Source organism: Heteronotia binoei, chromosome 1, assembly GCF_032191835.1.
Source record: "Heteronotia binoei isolate CCM8104 ecotype False Entrance Well chromosome 1, APGP_CSIRO_Hbin_v1, whole genome shotgun sequence".
In the NCBI taxonomy this organism is placed as follows: Eukaryota; Metazoa; Chordata; class Lepidosauria; order Squamata; family Gekkonidae; genus Heteronotia; species Heteronotia binoei.
Window position 1 is genome coordinate 127,566,899 of NC_083223.1, and position 16,342 is coordinate 127,583,240.

Here is a 16,342-nt window from a genome sequence, read left to right on the forward strand (position 1 = left end):
AGCAAATTAGCTTTATGAGAGTTTTCACAGGATGGGTTTTGTCCCCTGTAGATTTTCCTTTTGTTCAAGATAATCTAGCTTTTGAGAGGTGCCACTGTGTGATTTATTAGTCTTTAATGTATGGCTGATATAATTAGGGCAGGTATCCCTCTGCTCTTCTCATAAGATTTATTGCACACTGTATTATTCACTTGCTCTACAGCTCTGCCAGATCTGCTTTTAGTATGAGCGAGAGAGCATCTTTCTCCAGAGTGAGGGAGAGAATGCCATCCTCTCTCTCTGTCTCTCTCTGTCTCTCTCTCTCTCTGTATGAAGCATATCCAGGAGGAGTACTGTTGTAATTATTTCAGGGCAGTCTTTCCAATGGGATTCTCCTTTTCTCTGAAGCTCTAAACCAGCAGTTAGCAAACCTTCAGTGGTATGTAGTTCGCTCCCTGTTTCATAGCAGGCATATTCGTCTGATCAACAACTTCCTTTCTGTGGACCTGCTGAGCTGAGCAAATGCAGGCTTCGAGGATGCAGGCAAGCTTTTGTTTTTGTGTGTATTTGGCTTTTTAAACGAAGAGATGCTTAACACTATGTCAACCGCCTCTGCCTTTAAGTCTGTCACTCGGAACAGCTGCCCTGGGAGCGAGCATGCTCAGAGAGCTGGCAAATCATTGTCCAGTGACCAAGAGGAAATGATAGTTGCTCTTCATTTATAATGCATATTTTGAGGTGTCTTCAGAAGTGTGGCAAACTTAAGATGATGGCTGTGGTGAGAACATCTCTGCAAAAAGTTGTGGTATTGTTGCATCGCTTGCAGAGAATGGCAGTTTCGTCTCCACGTTATCAGAAGCTTTGCAAAGTAAGTAAACATCAAAAAGTAAATCTTTTTTTGTTTCAGGAAAACACTATACATTTGATGAGTATTTTGATAGGAATTCATTCTGAGCTTTGGTCTATTGTGGGTTAGGTTTTAGAAGTATTTTTTCAAACAGCTGGTTTATTGATATTGACAGCTTATTTTTTTTAGCCATAACTGGAAAGATGCTCCTTGAATTTCCACTTAGTACATCTTTATGCAGTACAGTTCTGAATAAAAGGTCTGACTAGCAATTGTTATGTTACCAGCATCTAATAATAAATAAATGATAATGATGTTGTACAGTTTCATTCCTGCTTTTTAGTTTACAAAACTTTAATGTAGTTTTTTGTTTCAGCGGGTTTGTAAGCAGCAGTGCATCTATTGTGTTATATTGTTTTTCTAATGCAAATATGAACAGGATAACAGGTAATATTTAGTTCATGATTTGCTTTTCCTTCCCTGAAAAATCCAAAGTGCTTCAGTGTCTTCAAAGCAATTGTACTGTTTGTGCTATTTTTTTTTGGTTGCCTTTTGGAACCTGAATTGCTGCTCCATGCATTCTGTACTGTTGGGGAACTTTGGTTGTGCACGTGATTGGAGATGGTTGCTATAACAGAATGCTTTGAGATGTCAAGCTACTTTATTAATGCTGCTTAACTTGAAAATCAACTGAGTGCTTTTGTCTGTTGTTAGAAAATTTTTAAATACATTGCTAGTATAGCCATGTTGACAGACAGAACAGATTCTTCCTCTGGTTCGATAACTGGTGGATTCTTTTTCATAACTTTAGAAGACTATTACAATAGTGGTAAAAGAAGAGGGACAATGATTGGCATCACAGTGAAAACTGTTTGACTTGATCTGGTAAAACCATTAATTTATTAATACTGTAGGGCATTTCTATTTAAGAGTTAATTGTTGTGAGACTTTATATTCAAGTACATTTTTTCACTGGAAATCTATAGAAGGAAACTGAGATTTCCCAGCATCTTGGGTATTCCTCATTTAATCCTGCTGTTCTCAAAAGTTATATAGGAAAGGTTAAGATTTCTAAACTGCTTTTGCTTTTCACTGTCTTCATAGGGTCATTCTGATTTCCTAATGGTTTCACAAGCCACACAGTGAATAAGAACATTTCCAGTTTATATTAATACAACTTACTTCAACATGGCTACCATTAGGGATTTGATTTCACTCACTTCAAAGAATAAACAATCCACTGATATTAAGGAAAGGAAATACTCATTCTTCTTCAGAAGGAACATTCTCATTCTCAATTACATGGATAGATCCAAATGTTAGTACAATGTATGAATTAAGCAAGTGCAATTGTAATTTATTTATAAGATTTATAAGCTTTTGTTTATTAAATCAATCTTACAATCCAAGGAAGAGAGCTAGTCTTGAAAAAATGAAATTAGAAGTAATTATTACTTGAGCACAGTGATAAATAGATTTGCTATGAAGTCTTCAAAGTAAACATTAAAAAAAAGAATGGGAACATGTAGCATTGCCTAGAAATTTGTGCAGTCTGGACCATTTAACTGGACATAAAACTTGTGTTCAAAATGATCATTTTCTAATGGAAAAGTCACATCATTTTAAATTACACACTGATGTTTGTTATTTGGTTTTGGACTTTCTAAGTTTGCTTGGGTGTAATTCTCAAACAGTTGCTAATAGGAAATATATTTTACAATCCCAACCTCTTCCACCAGGTGTCAATGTAAGGCAGTGATATATGATCACAGCCATAGAGCACAGTTGCTTGCAGGAGAGAATCTAACATAGACCACAAATTTAAAGTAACTTCAAGGAAGTAACTAATTGTGCTACGGCATAGTATGTTCATTCTATTATTTCTAGAATGGAACAAAACAAACAGTGGAAGTGTTATCAGTGTTATGCACCAGAAGTCCATATTCTTTTTACTGTAATCATGATTATAATGTTATGCATAGAAAGGAAAGGTCCCCTGTGCAAGCACCAGTCGTTTCTGACTCTGAGGTAACATTGCTTTCACAACATTTTCACGGCAGACTTTTTACGGGGTGGTTTGCCATTGCCTTTTACACTTTCCCCCCAGCAAGCTGGGTACTCATTTTACCGACCTTGGAAGGATGGAGGGCTGAGTCAACTTTGGGCTGGCTACCTGAACCAGCTTTCACTGGGATCGAACTCAGGTTGTGAGCAGAGAGTTCAGATCACAGTACTGCAGTACTGCTGCTTTACCACTCTGTGCCACGGGGCTGCTTCATTATGCATAGACTGCTATGCTAAAAAATATAGCCACTGTGGTGGTAACATTTATTTCCAGTATAGTCAGCATGCCAAAAGTCTTAGCAATGCAAATGCTTGATTTGTTCCTAAATCTCTCTTCATTTAGACATAAATGTAATTGTAACATGTAAGGAGTGTAAAATCTCCCCCCCCCCCCGAAATTTAAAGAAAGATGGGTGAAAGCCACTGACATCAAATTTAGAATATTGCTAACATAAAACAATATTGGAAATTCAGAGTCAATATACATTTTACTGCATATGAGGTGAAACTATTTCGAATAGCATTTAAAGGTCTTGTGGTTGTGCATGTGGATGTTAGACAGTTATGTTAGAGCTGTATTTTATTACTTTTAAGATTGTATTGTTTATCAGATACTATGTTTGTGTTGTAACCTACCTTGAGTCCCCTTTGGGGAGAGACTAATTAAAAATTCCTTGAGCGAATAGTAAAATAGCTTTCAGAACTATGTGGTGAAGGATAAATTATTGGCAACAGCTTTCTTTTAAAAAACCCTGTCAAAACTTTTTATATGTTATAACTGAAATATTAGAACTGTACAATGTCTGGTAAGTTTTTCCAGCATTTTTAGCATAATGTGAGTGGCAACACTGGGGGAAGGTGTTGGGTGGGGGTGGGGTGAACAGTCTTCATTATTCTTATTTGTGCTCTTCCATCAGTTGCCTTTTCAGTACCTGGAGTATTTTTTTTTCAGTGCACTATCAGTCCTCCTGATAGATAATGTAAATTTGTTCTCCAAATGTTAGTTGCCCCTATCCTGATGCTGCAGGTGGCATCAGAGGAGGAGAAACTCTGTTAGTTAATATTTAATTTTTCCTTGACTGGGTCTCAAGGATGTATGTGGCAGGCAAGGAGCATTGTTGTCTTCATTTGTGCCTCAGCTTCTGAGAATGGAAAGTGAAGACAATGTGTTTAGGACTGGCCAGGAGCTCATTGAAAACATACATGGTAAAGAAGTGAGCTGTGCGGAGGCAAAGTTGACTATTACATTTGTGTTGTGCTGTTGCTTTGTGTGTGTGTGTGTTGAAGCCCATGAAATATTAAGAACAGCTTTCATAGATTTGTTTCACTCACAGTTGATATCTTTGAGATCCTTTGCCTAGTTTTCAGTTCACTAGCTCTTATCCATTGAACCAATACTTGATAGAGGCTTGCTGGAGTTGTGGGTTTGGAAAACTTTGCTTAGTGAGAAAGAAATGCGAGAGATTTCCAAACACATTATACTAATAGTGTACCTTGCAGTGCAAGTAACTCATTTAGGAGTAGTCATACTTTGTATCATAAACTGCTAAGTCGCTTTTTGCAAAGATGACAAGAGTAGGAAAGGCAGATGGAGTTAAAAAGAGATTAATATTCTTCTGAAAAGCATACCTTTTATAGCAAAGTAAATAAGAAAATATGGAGCCCCGTGGCGCAAAGTGGTAAAGCTGCAGTACTGCAGTCTGAACCCTCTGCTCACGACCTGAGTTTGATCCCAGTGGAAGCTGGTTTCATGTAGCCGGCTCAGGTTGACTCAGTCTTTCATCCTTCCGAGGTTGGTAAAATTATTACCCAGCTTGCTGGGGGGAAAGTGTAGATAACTGGGGAAGGCAATGGCAAACCACCCTGTAAAAAGTCTGCTGTGAAAACGTTGTGAAAGCAGCGTCACCCCAGAGTCGGAAACGACTGGTGCTTGCACAGGGGAATACCTTTACCTTTTTAAATGAGAAAATATGTACGTGGAAATGTCTGAAAGCTTAGTTCTGGTATGACATTAATCTTCACTCTTGAAATGACACATGATAACTTATACAAGTTATCCATTTCCTTGGTTGTGGAGATAAATAACACAGCAGAACCAAGCTCTTTCAGGCTTTCATATCATTGCATAATATATAAAAATTAACCTTTTTTTGGCAACAGAATTCAAGTTTTAAAAGAATATATGTTAATGTGAAAGCTATGCAAAAATTGTGAACCTGTAAAATGATGGCCACTTTATGAGAAGGGCAGATTTCTTTACAGATGTAGAATTCTGGACAATTTGGAGGAGTTCATTTTAGAGATGGCAAAAAAAACAAATTTTATCTATATCAGAATTATTTGACAGAATTCCTTAATGTGTGATCATGACACAGAACCCTTGATTGAACACTGCAGATAAAAGTTGGCTTTTTTGCTAATGGCCTGTTTAATTCAAAGGGACAAAGTGAATGGTTTTCAATATAGTCTGCTATGTTTTTTGCTCTGCATAAGGCGATGGTCTCTGTGCTTGATGGAAGGGTACAAACTGCAGAAAGAGAAGCAGATGGATGTGATTAGGGACTGGAATTCTCTCCATGCTTCCTTTTTCTCTTGTGGTGGTGAGCCTTTAGCTATTGTTTATTATGAAGCTATTAAAAATCTGGAGCTACTTTAAAGTTGTTGAAGGAACTGAAGAAGAGCTATAAGCTTCAAGGAGAAGTAACTATAGGAGCTCTGTGAAAACAGTCTATTAAATCTGCTAAGGAGTAAACAAACAAAAATCTTAGAACTCTGCAATCAGATGATTAAACTAGGTGTGGCGGGGGGATTAGAGTGTTCAGGATTGGCATGTCCAATAAGTGCAGCTGTCAAAATCTGTGTTTTGCCATGCCTGTGTAGGTTTGTAGAGGCCCGCTTTCGTCTTTTTGGTATTATAATGCTTAAAGTGTGCTCGTACTTTGCGTTACCTTAATCAGTACTTTTGTTGTTGTTGTTGTTGTTCAGTCGCACAGTCGAGTCCAACTCTTTGCGACCCCATGGACAAAGTCATGCCAGGCCCTCCTGTCTTCCACCATCCTCCGAAGTCTGCTCAAATTCGTGTTTGTTACATCAGTAACATTGTCCAGCCATCTCATCTTGTGCCGTCCCCTTCTTCTTTTGCCTTCTGTCTTTCCTAGCATCAGGATCTTCTCCAGTGAGTGCTCCCTTCTCATTTGGTGGCCAAAATACTTTTGTAACAATGTATAAATAACCATTCTACCCCAGCTGACAACACACATTCTTTTGAGAGATGTGAAGGTCACCACTTATTTCACCGGCTGGAATTTCCAACTTTCACTTTGGGAAAAGACTGTGAACTGTGTGTGTGGGGGGGGATGGCTAAGGTGTCTTTCTTTGAATATGAAGCCCACCAGAATTTGTGCACCTGAAGCACTGCATAATTAATGGATTGTTGTCAGTTATAAAGGTGAACTGACCAATGCCATTCAGTTTCAGCAAAGCCAGTCCTTGCTGTGACCATGCATATCATTCAAAAATAAAGTCTAATTTGATTTACATCAAAGGAGTGAAATTGATAATTACTGTGCAGAACTTGACGGGATCTAGGCAATTGTCTAGGGAAGTAGAGGTGGAGGGTTGCCGAAACTAGTCCTGTTGCTGCTTCACCTCTCCGCCCCATGATGTTTGGGGTCCACAGTGGCAAGTTACAACCTCTAGTGAACCTGATCCTCCTCTGTCTCCTTCCATAGGGATTGTGATACAGGTGTAGGAAGGTAAGCAATGGGAGGCAGTGAAGTAATTTGCCTAAGGCACCAGATATCCGTGGGCTGGTGCTACATACATATTTATACATGTCTACACACATTGTGTCTAAAACAGGGTGGGGTGATTTTTTTGAAACCAAAAATGGGTTCATAGCTAAAGGAAGCTTAAACTTACCTTTTCTTCCACCTTAACTTAAGAACATAAGAACATAAGAGAAGCCATGTTGGATCAGGCCAATGGTCCATCCAGTCCAACACTCTGTGCCACACAGTGGCCAATATATGTGTGGATGTATATGCTTAAAGTGTGTTCGTACTCTGTGTCACACAGTGGCCAATATATGTGTGTGTACACACACAGTATATATATACTGTGGCTAATAGCCACTGATGGACCTCTGCTCCATAATTTTATCCAATCCCATCTTAAAGCTGGCTATGCTTGTAGCCACCACCACCTCCTGTGGCACTTAATTCCACATGTTAATCTCCCTTTGGGTGAAGAAGTACTTCCTTTTATCCATTTTAACCTGACTGCTCAGCAATTTCATTGAATGCCCACGAGTTCTTGTATTGTGAGAAAGGGAGAAAAGTACTTCTTTCTCTACTTTCTCCATCCCATGCATAATCTTGTAAACCTCTATCATGTCACCCCGCAGTCGACGTTTCTCCAAGCTAAAGAGCCCCAAGCGTTTTAACCTTTCTTCTTATGGAAAGTGTTCCAAATCTTTAATCTTTCTAGTTGCCCTTTTCTTCACTTTTTCCAGTGGTATAATATCCTTTTTGAGGTGCGGTGACTAGAACTGTACACAGTATTCCAAATGAGACTGCACCATCGATTTATACAGGGGCATTATGATACTGGCTGATTTGTTTTCAGTTCCCTTCCTAATAATTCCCAGCATGACGTTGGCCTTTTTTATTGCAATTGCACACTGTCTTGACATTTTCAGTGAGGTATCTACCACGACCCCAAGATCTCTCTCTTGGTCAGTTTCTGCCAGTTCACACCCCATCAACTTGTATTTGTAGCTGGGATTCTTGGCCTCAATGCACTTGGCCATAATAAACCTCATCTGCCACGTTGATGCCCACTCACCCAGCCTCAACAGATCTCTTTGGAGTTCCTCACAATCCTCTCTGGTTCTCACCACCCTGAACAATTTAGTATCATCTGCAAACGTGGCCACTTCACTGCTTACTCTCAACTCCAAATCATTAATGAACAAGTTAAAGAGCATGGGACCCAGTACTGAGCCCTGTGGCACCCCACTACTTACCGTCTTCCACTGCAAAGACTGCCCATTTATACTCACTCTCTGCTTCCTATTAATTAGCCAGGTTTTGATCCACAAGAGTACCTGTCCTTTTACTCCATGACTCTTGAGCTTACTACGGAGCCTCTGTTGAGGAACTTTATCAAAAGCTTTCTGGAAGTCAAGGTAATCAACATCTTTTGGGTCCCCCTTGTTTGTTCACCCCCTTCAAAGAAATGTAACAGGTTAGTGAGGCAAGATCTTCCCTTACAGAACCCATGCTCCAGACCTCCAGTGGCATCTGGATCGAGGCGGCGTGGCGGTGCTGATGTTGTTAGATCTGTCGGCTGCATTCGACACGGTCGACCATCGGTTACTGGCCCGCTGGCTCGCCGACGCAGGGATTAGGGGGTCGGCCTTACAGTGGCTCTCCTCCTTCCTTGATGGTTGGGGACAAAGGGTGGCAATTGGGGGAGAGCTGTCCCGGAGGCACCCACTAGTGTGTGGAGTGCCACAAGGGGCAGTTCTCTCTCCGATGTTGTTTAACATCTACATGCGCCCCCTTGCCCAGATTGCTCGGAGCTTTGGGCTTGGGTGCCATCAATATGCAGATGACACCCAGCTCTATCTATTAATGGATGGCCGACCTGACTGCGTCCCAGAAAACCTGGACCTTGCATTGCAGGCCGTGGCTGGTTGGCTCAGGCTGAGTGGGCTGAAGTTGAATCCAGCGAAGACGGAGGTCCTTTGCTTGGGTCGCTGTGCCCCGGGAAGGGAAATCCCCTTGCCAGCTCTTGATGGTGTGCCGCTGAAAGCGGCCCACAGGGTCAAGAGCTTGGGGGTTCTTCTGGAGCCTTCATTATCAATGGAGGCACAGATAGCGGCCACTGCCAAGTCCGCGTTTTTTCATCTCCGGCGGGCAAAGCAGTTGGCCCCTTCCTGGAATGCCAGGACCTGGCAACGGTGATTCATGCTACAGTCACCTCGAGACTGGATTACTGCAACGCCCTCTACATGGGGCTGCCCTTGTGCCGAACTCGGTGGTTGCAGCTGGTGCAGAACGCAGTGGCTAGGTTGCTATTGGGGTTCCCAAGATGGGAGCACATGCAGCCAGGGCTGCGCGGACTGCACTGGCTGCCAGTAGTCTACCGTTACAAGGTGCTGGTCATGACCTTTAAAGCCCTATATGGCTGAGGGCCTGCCTACCTGAGGGACCGTCTCTCCCCATATGAGCCCCAGAGAGCACTGAGGTCAGCTGGAATGCACCAGCTGAATATCCCTGGGCCAAGGGAGGCCAGATTAAAGACCACCCAGGATCGGGCCTTCTCCATTGCGGCCCCACTGCTGTGGAATCAACTCCCGGAGGAGGTACGGGCCCTGCGATGTTTAGACCAATTCCGCAGGGCCTGTAAGACCTACCTCTTCAAAATAGCCTTCACCCATACCGAACTAAGATAGTGTCACTGTATGTTTTCTTTTTTCTTCCCACTGAACTTATGAAAGACCTATTTTAGCACCTTAATGTTAATTTTAATGTTACTTGTAAATTGATTTATGATGATTTTATTGCTATGTATGATTTTATTGTATTGCACTTATACAATATGAGCCGCCCTGAGCCTGCTTGTGCGGGGAGGGCGGGATATAAATAAAAAGTATTATTATTATTATGCTGAGTCTTCCCCAATAACTTGTGTACATCAATGTGCCTACTCATTCTGTCCTTGATAATGGTTTCTACCAACTTTCCCGATATTGAAGTCAGATTGACTGGCCTGTAATTTCCCAGATCTCCTTTGGAACCCTTTTTAAAGATGGGGGTGACATTTGCTACCTTCCAGTCCTCAGGAACGGAGGCAGATTTCAATGAAACATTACATATTTTTGTCAGGAGATCCGCACGTTCAACTTTGAGTTCTTTCAGAACTCTTGGATGTATGCCATGCAGAACTGGTGACTTATTAGTTTTTAATTTGTCAATCAGTTGTAGGACCTTCTCTCTTGTCACCTCAATCTGACTCAGGTCTTTTAACACCTCTTCCAAAATTAGCGGTTCTGGGGCGGGCAAACACTTCTCATCTTCCACACTGAAAATGGAGGCAAAAAATGCATTCAGCTTTTCAGACATTTCCCTTTCCTCCTTCAGTAATCCTTTTACCCTTTGGTCATCCAAGGGCCCCACTGCCTCCCTGGCTGGTTTCCTGCTTCTAATATATTTGAAGAAATTTTTATTGTTGGTCTTTGTTTTTTGCAATATGCTCCTCATTGTCCCTTTTTGCCTGCCTGATCACAGTCTTGCATTTGATTTGCCACAGCCGGTGTTCCCTTTTATTAATCTCAGTTGGACTAGCCTTCCACTGCTTAAATGAGTCCTTCTTACCTTTTACAGCTTCCATTACTTTGTTTGTTAACCATGCAGGCCTTTTCTTACACCTGTTTGTGCCTTTCGTAACTTGTGGTATATATTTTATCTGAGCTTCTAAAATTGTAATTTTAATTAGTTTCCAAGCTTCCCCAAGGGTTTTGACTGTATTTACCTTTCCTTTCAGTTTCCTCTTCACATGCCTCCTCATCTCAGAGAATTTACCCCTTTTAAAGTTAAGCGTGGTTGTGCTGGTCTTTTGGGGCAACTCCCTATTTATACACATGGTGGAATCAATAACGTTATGGTCACTGCTCCCAAGCGGTGTGATCACTTTTACATCTCTCACCAAGTCTTGGGCATTACTTAGGACCAAATCCAGGATCGTCCCTGGTAGGTTCTGTGACCATCTGCTCCATAGCACAGTCATTGAGAGCATCAAGAAACTCAATCTCTTTCTCTTGACCTGAACACATATTGACCCAATCAATCTGCGGATAGTTAAAATCACCTACTATGACACAATTTTAATTTAGCCGCTATCTTTAATCCTTCCATCATGTTATAATCATCCTCTATCTTTTGATTTGGTGGGCGATAACAAACTCCCATAGTTAAATTTCCTTTTGGGCCCTCTATTTCAACCCAAAGCATTTCTAGAAGGGAATCTAATTCTCTGACCTCAGTCTTACTGGACTGTATACCCTCTCTGACATACAGAGCCACCCCACCTCCAACCCTTCCCTCCCTATCCTTCCGATATAACTTATATCCAGGGATCACCATGTCCCATTGATTCTCTTCATTCCACCAAGTTTCTGAAATTCCCACATTGTCTATGTTTTCTCCCAACACTAAACATTCCAACTCACCAATTTTACTTTGAGCACTTCTAGCATTTGTGTACAAACATCTATAATTTCCCAGGTAAGCTAGGCTCACCACCTTCCTCCTGCCGCCTCAAGACTTTGGCAGACAGTCCATACTATTTGTCACCATCTCAGTGGACAACTTTGATCCATTACCCGGTAGAAATGTAACAGCTAACCCGTCATCTCTTTGAGATGAGTCCTCCCGATCCAGAGACATTTCATCTCCTGTCAGCTTTCCCCTAAGATTTACTTTAAAAACTGCTCTGCCACCTTTTTGATTTTAAGCGCCAGCAGCCTGGTTCCATCTGGGGACAGGTGGAGACCGTCTCTTTTGTACAGCTCCCATTTGTTCCAGAAAGCATCCCAGTGCCTAACAAACTTAAACCCTTCCTCCCTACACCATCATCTCATCCACATGTTGAGACTTCTAATTTGTGCCTGTCTCTCCAGCCCTGCACGTGGAACAGGTAGCACTTTTGAGAAGGCTACCTTGGAGGTCCTGGCCTTAAGTCTCCAAGTTAGCAGCCTAAAGTTTTCCTTCAGGACCTCACAACTGCATTTCCCCACATTGTTGGTGCCAACCACTGGTTCCTCCCCAGCACTGTCTATCAGCCTATCTATAACACGCGTAATGTCTGCTACCTTTGCACCAGGCAGGCAAGTCACCATATGGTCAGTATGCGGTTTTGCCATCCAGCTGTCTACTTGCCTAAGGATCGAATCAGCAACTATCAAGACCCCCTCTCTCTCCCTGCCCAGGGATGGTTCCTTTGCACGAAAGGATACCCGCACACCAACTGAAGAAGAGGTCCCTTCTGAGTGCGCATTCCCCTTATCCTCAGAACGGTGCCCTGTTCCCTCTCGACCCTCATGCTCCCTGGCAGCAAAGGGGCTGCCACGTTCAGAGTGGGGCTCATCTAATATGTCCCTGAGAGTCTTCTTCGAGTGCCTAACTGACTGTCTCTGCTTCTCCAGGCCAGTCACCTCGGCCTCAAGGGTACGAACTTGTTCCCTGAGGACCAGGAGCTCCTTGCATTGAGCACACACCCAAGACTTCTTTCCTGTGGGCAGATAGCCATACATGTGACAGTGCAAAACACTGGAAAGCCCCTACGCCCCTGCTGCATTCTACCTTCATGATAATTTTTTTAAACTATACAGTCCCGTTTTAAATCCTGTTTGTTTATGAGGCTCTCCTTCTGGAGGGTCTACTTACCTTATTGGGAACACAAGGACAATAGGGATCCTGGTCCTTACACAGCCTCCAGGCTAAGAGCCACAGGCCAAGGGCCCTTTAGCTCGCGCCCTCCAGCTCACTCCAAAGGCTTGCGCCTCTGGCAAAAGGTGCAGCTTAATAATGCAAAGAGCGTGGGACCTCAGTCTGCCCCAGGAACACAGCCACTCCTAATCTATCAGTCAACAGCCACTCCTAATCAGTCAGAGAACTTGCCATTCTCTGATGCCTTCTGTACTTTTCTTCCCAACCAGTCCATGCAAAGAGAAAAATACTAAAAGTAGCTGAATATAGCAATATTGAGAAAAGGCAGGAATTACCTCCTTTCCTCACACTTTGTTTTGTGTTTAATTTTACTAATACTCAAATGTACTCAATAAATAAGAAATGCCTGTGTGTCCCTTTATAGACATGAACAGGTAATATCAATACATGTGAATTCCCTTGGCATGTCTAATTTGGTTTTGAAATAATCTTCATTTGTGTGTCCATGAAGAATTTATTTTTACATGGGTGATTTAACCCATATCTGTGGTAAGCAATTAAAATGCTAATCATCAGGAAATTTTTCTTGTTTAACCTTTCTTGGAATTTAAATTATTAAACAGTAAAGGTTTCAAGAAAAGACAAATCTATGTTGCATTATTTGGATGCAGTTTATTGTACCTTTGGTTGGATGTAGAAGATCTTTGGAACCTTTCCAACTTGATTTCAAAATGTAACAATGTTAACATTGATGACAAGTTGAAGTTGCTATGTAAAAATAGGATATCAATGCCGCAGAGAAATTGTTGCAAGTAACAGGACTCATTGTAAATATTTCCAAGATTATATAATCATAGAGTTGGAAGGGATCCCAGGGTCATCTAGTCCAACCTCCTGCACAATGCAGAAAATTCACAAATACTTCCCCCTAAGTTCACAGGATCAGCATTGCTGTTAGATGGCCATCTAGCTTTTGTTTAAAAACCTCCAAGGAAGACGAGCCCACCACCTCCTGTGAAAGCCTGTTCCACTGAGAAACTGCTCTAACTGTCAGGAAGTTCTTTCTAATGTTGAGCTGGAAACTCTTCTGATTTAATTTCAACCCACTGGTTAGTACATTCTGGAGCAACAGAAAACAATTCCACACCATCCTCTATATGACAACTCTTCAAGTACTTAAAGATGGTGATTGTATCACCACTCAGCTGCCTCCTCTCCTAGCTAAACATACCCAGCTCCTTCAACCCTTTCTTCATGGGACTTGGTCTCCAGACTCCTCACCATCTTCATCACCCTCCATTGTAAACTTAAAAGCCATGGATGCTGATGGAAAATGACTGGTATTGAAGGATATGTATTTAAAAAGTTTTATATGTTTAACTGTTAAATTCTTGGAAACAAACACCTATGGAAAGGATGTAGATATTAAGCATTTCTGGATTTAAACACATATGTCAGTCCTAGATTTCTAAAAGTTTTTGTTGTGGCACATCAGAATTATACAGATACAGAGTAGTATTAAGTGGCAAGTACGGATTAGCAAACTGAACCTGATATCTCTGGTTACTAGATCAATATCTAATATGTGACCTTCTGGTATATTTTTATTGCTGCTATTTTTGCTCTACAGAAACTGCCCTTTTCTCTGTCCTTCATTTTCAGTGTGCTTAATATAATAGAATACAGCAAGGTTATGTGGGATTATATAATTTTAGCAAACTGTTGGTGTTTTTATTTGCTTGTAAAAATTCACAACACTTCTTTCATAAATGGACTTTCCCCCTGAATATAACTCAATGTAGGTTTGGACCCACCTTTCTTTGTCACACATTCTCATTGTCCCATTCCTTTCTACAGGTCCTGCCCCATGTTGGCTTTTTTAAATGCAGGAACCATGATTTTCAGCATGGCTTTTTTTGAGTTATTCAAAGGGACTGTTCTTTCCTTTTTCATCAGCAGAAAAGCTGGAAGATCTGATGAATACCACCTTATGCATAGTACCCTTCATGGAGAGCTTTTGAGATGAAAAAAAAATAATACACACCATCTTTCCCTTCTTTGTTTGCTGAGGGCCACTTTATAGATCTTATTTTTTTTATTTATTAGGCTTATATTTTTAATGTAATTTGTAAATCAATTTATGATGATTTTATTGCTATGTATGATTTTATTGTATTGCATTTATACGTTGTGAGCCATCCTGAGCCTGCTTGTGCGGGGAGGGCGGGATATAAATAAAAAGTATTATTATTATTATTATTATTATTATTATTATTATTATTATTATTATTATTATTATTATTATTATATTCCACCCTTTCTGTAAACGGGCTCCGGTTGGATCACAGCATAAACTAATAGCAATAAAAGCCTACAATTCAGAACTAAAAACAGTGCATTAAATTTGAACAAAGTCAGAACAATAGAACAATAAATAACGTGCATCACAGGTGGGAAGGGCACATTTTACAGAATAAACGATTATTGGCTCAAAAATAAAATGATGGTAATAATAGGTAAGATAGAACCACAGTATAGGATGATGTCACAACAAGGGAGGCAAACTGATGGAATAGTAGCTGGAATAGGATGCCTGCTGCCTCAACCAAAAGCCTGGCAGAATAGCTCCATCTTACGGACTCTACAGAATGGTAGTAGCTCAGGTAGGGCCTGGATCTCCATAGTGATCTGATTCCACTAGGCAGGGGCCAGGGCCAGAAAAGCCCTGGTCAAGGCAAGTCGGATGTCCTTTGGGCCAGGGGTGATCAGAATGTGTTGTGTAGCAGATCACAATGACTTCTGGGGTGTATATGGGGAAAGGTCCCTCAGGTATGTAGGTCCCAGACCGTGTAAGGCTTTCAACGTCAGTACCAGAACCTTGAAGCGAATCCGGTACTCCATTGGTAGCCAGTGCAGTTGGCACAGCATCAGCCAAATGCTTGCCTGGGAAGGCAATGCAGTTAACAGCCATGCTACCGCATTTTGCACTAGCTGGAGTTTCCAGATCAGCCCCAAGGGCAAGCCTGCATGGAGTGAGTTACAGTAATCCAACCTGGAAGTGACCATTGCATGGATCACTGTAACTAAATCCTGGGGAGATAGATAGGGCGTCAGCTGTTTTACCTGCTGAAGTTAATAGAAGGCAGATTGAGCAACTGCTGTGACCTGGGACTCCATGGTAAGTGAGGAATCCAGTATCACTCCCAGACTCTTCACCTTCTGAGCCGGCACAAGAGATGCACAGTCCAGGGTTGGGAGTCAGAAGCCCAACTCTAATCTCCCTCAGTTCAGGTACAGGACCTCCATCTTAGCTGGATTGAGCTTCATCCTGCTTTGTCACAATCATCCAGCCATGACTTCTAAAGCCCTGGTCAGAAGAGTGATCATCCATCAACAGATAGAACTGGGTGTCATCTGTATATTGGTGACAACCCAGCCCAAAACCTTGCACAATCTGGGCAAGGGGGCACATATAGATGTTAAACATCATTGGCAAGAGAATAGCTCCCTGCAGTACACCACACTCAAATGGGTCTGGAGGTCTGCTCGTCAAGGGTCACCCTTTGTCCCCGACCATGGAGAAAGGAGGAAAACCACTGTAAGGCAACCTGCTGAACTCCAATGTCAGCAAGGCAGTGGGTCATTAGAACATAATCTAGTTTACAGATAGACAACATACTGTCTGTTTATCCTGACAGGTGTAACGTTGCTGTAAAACTAACATCTGTTTTAATCTGTTTCCCAGAGTGTGGTGAGCTAGGTGCAGTTCTAGCTCTCCATCATGAGTGAACTGTCTATGCCTCAAACTAGTAGGTATAGCTTCCTCTTGTGTTAGACAATGTATTGCAAAAATCACACACAGCAGAGAATAGTAAGAACAGATCACTGATCTAGTGTGAAAAGGACTACAGGCGCATCCTTCTCACTGGGCCAAACTAGATGTGATGGCATCCATGAGGCCACCATGAGAACACCACATTGAAGTAATTTTAAAAAT

General features: G+C 41.7%; 1 protein-coding gene across 2 annotated transcripts in view; it reads left to right on the forward strand.

Moving 5' to 3' along the window:
- UTRN (utrophin) overlaps nucleotides 1-16,342 on the forward strand; it is a 640,548-nt gene that overhangs the window by 291,285 nt on the left and 332,921 nt on the right. Inside the window, exon 1 of one of the 2 annotated variants that reach the window (XM_060240540.1) lies at nucleotides 350-847. The exons of the other annotated variant lie outside the window; for it this stretch is intronic. Within the exon in view, the coding sequence (XP_060096523.1) occupies nucleotides 704-847 (144 nt within the window). The 5' untranslated portion in view covers nucleotides 350-703. Of the gene's footprint in view, nucleotides 1-349; nucleotides 848-16,342 lie in introns of those variants that run through there. 2 annotated transcript variants of the gene reach the window in all.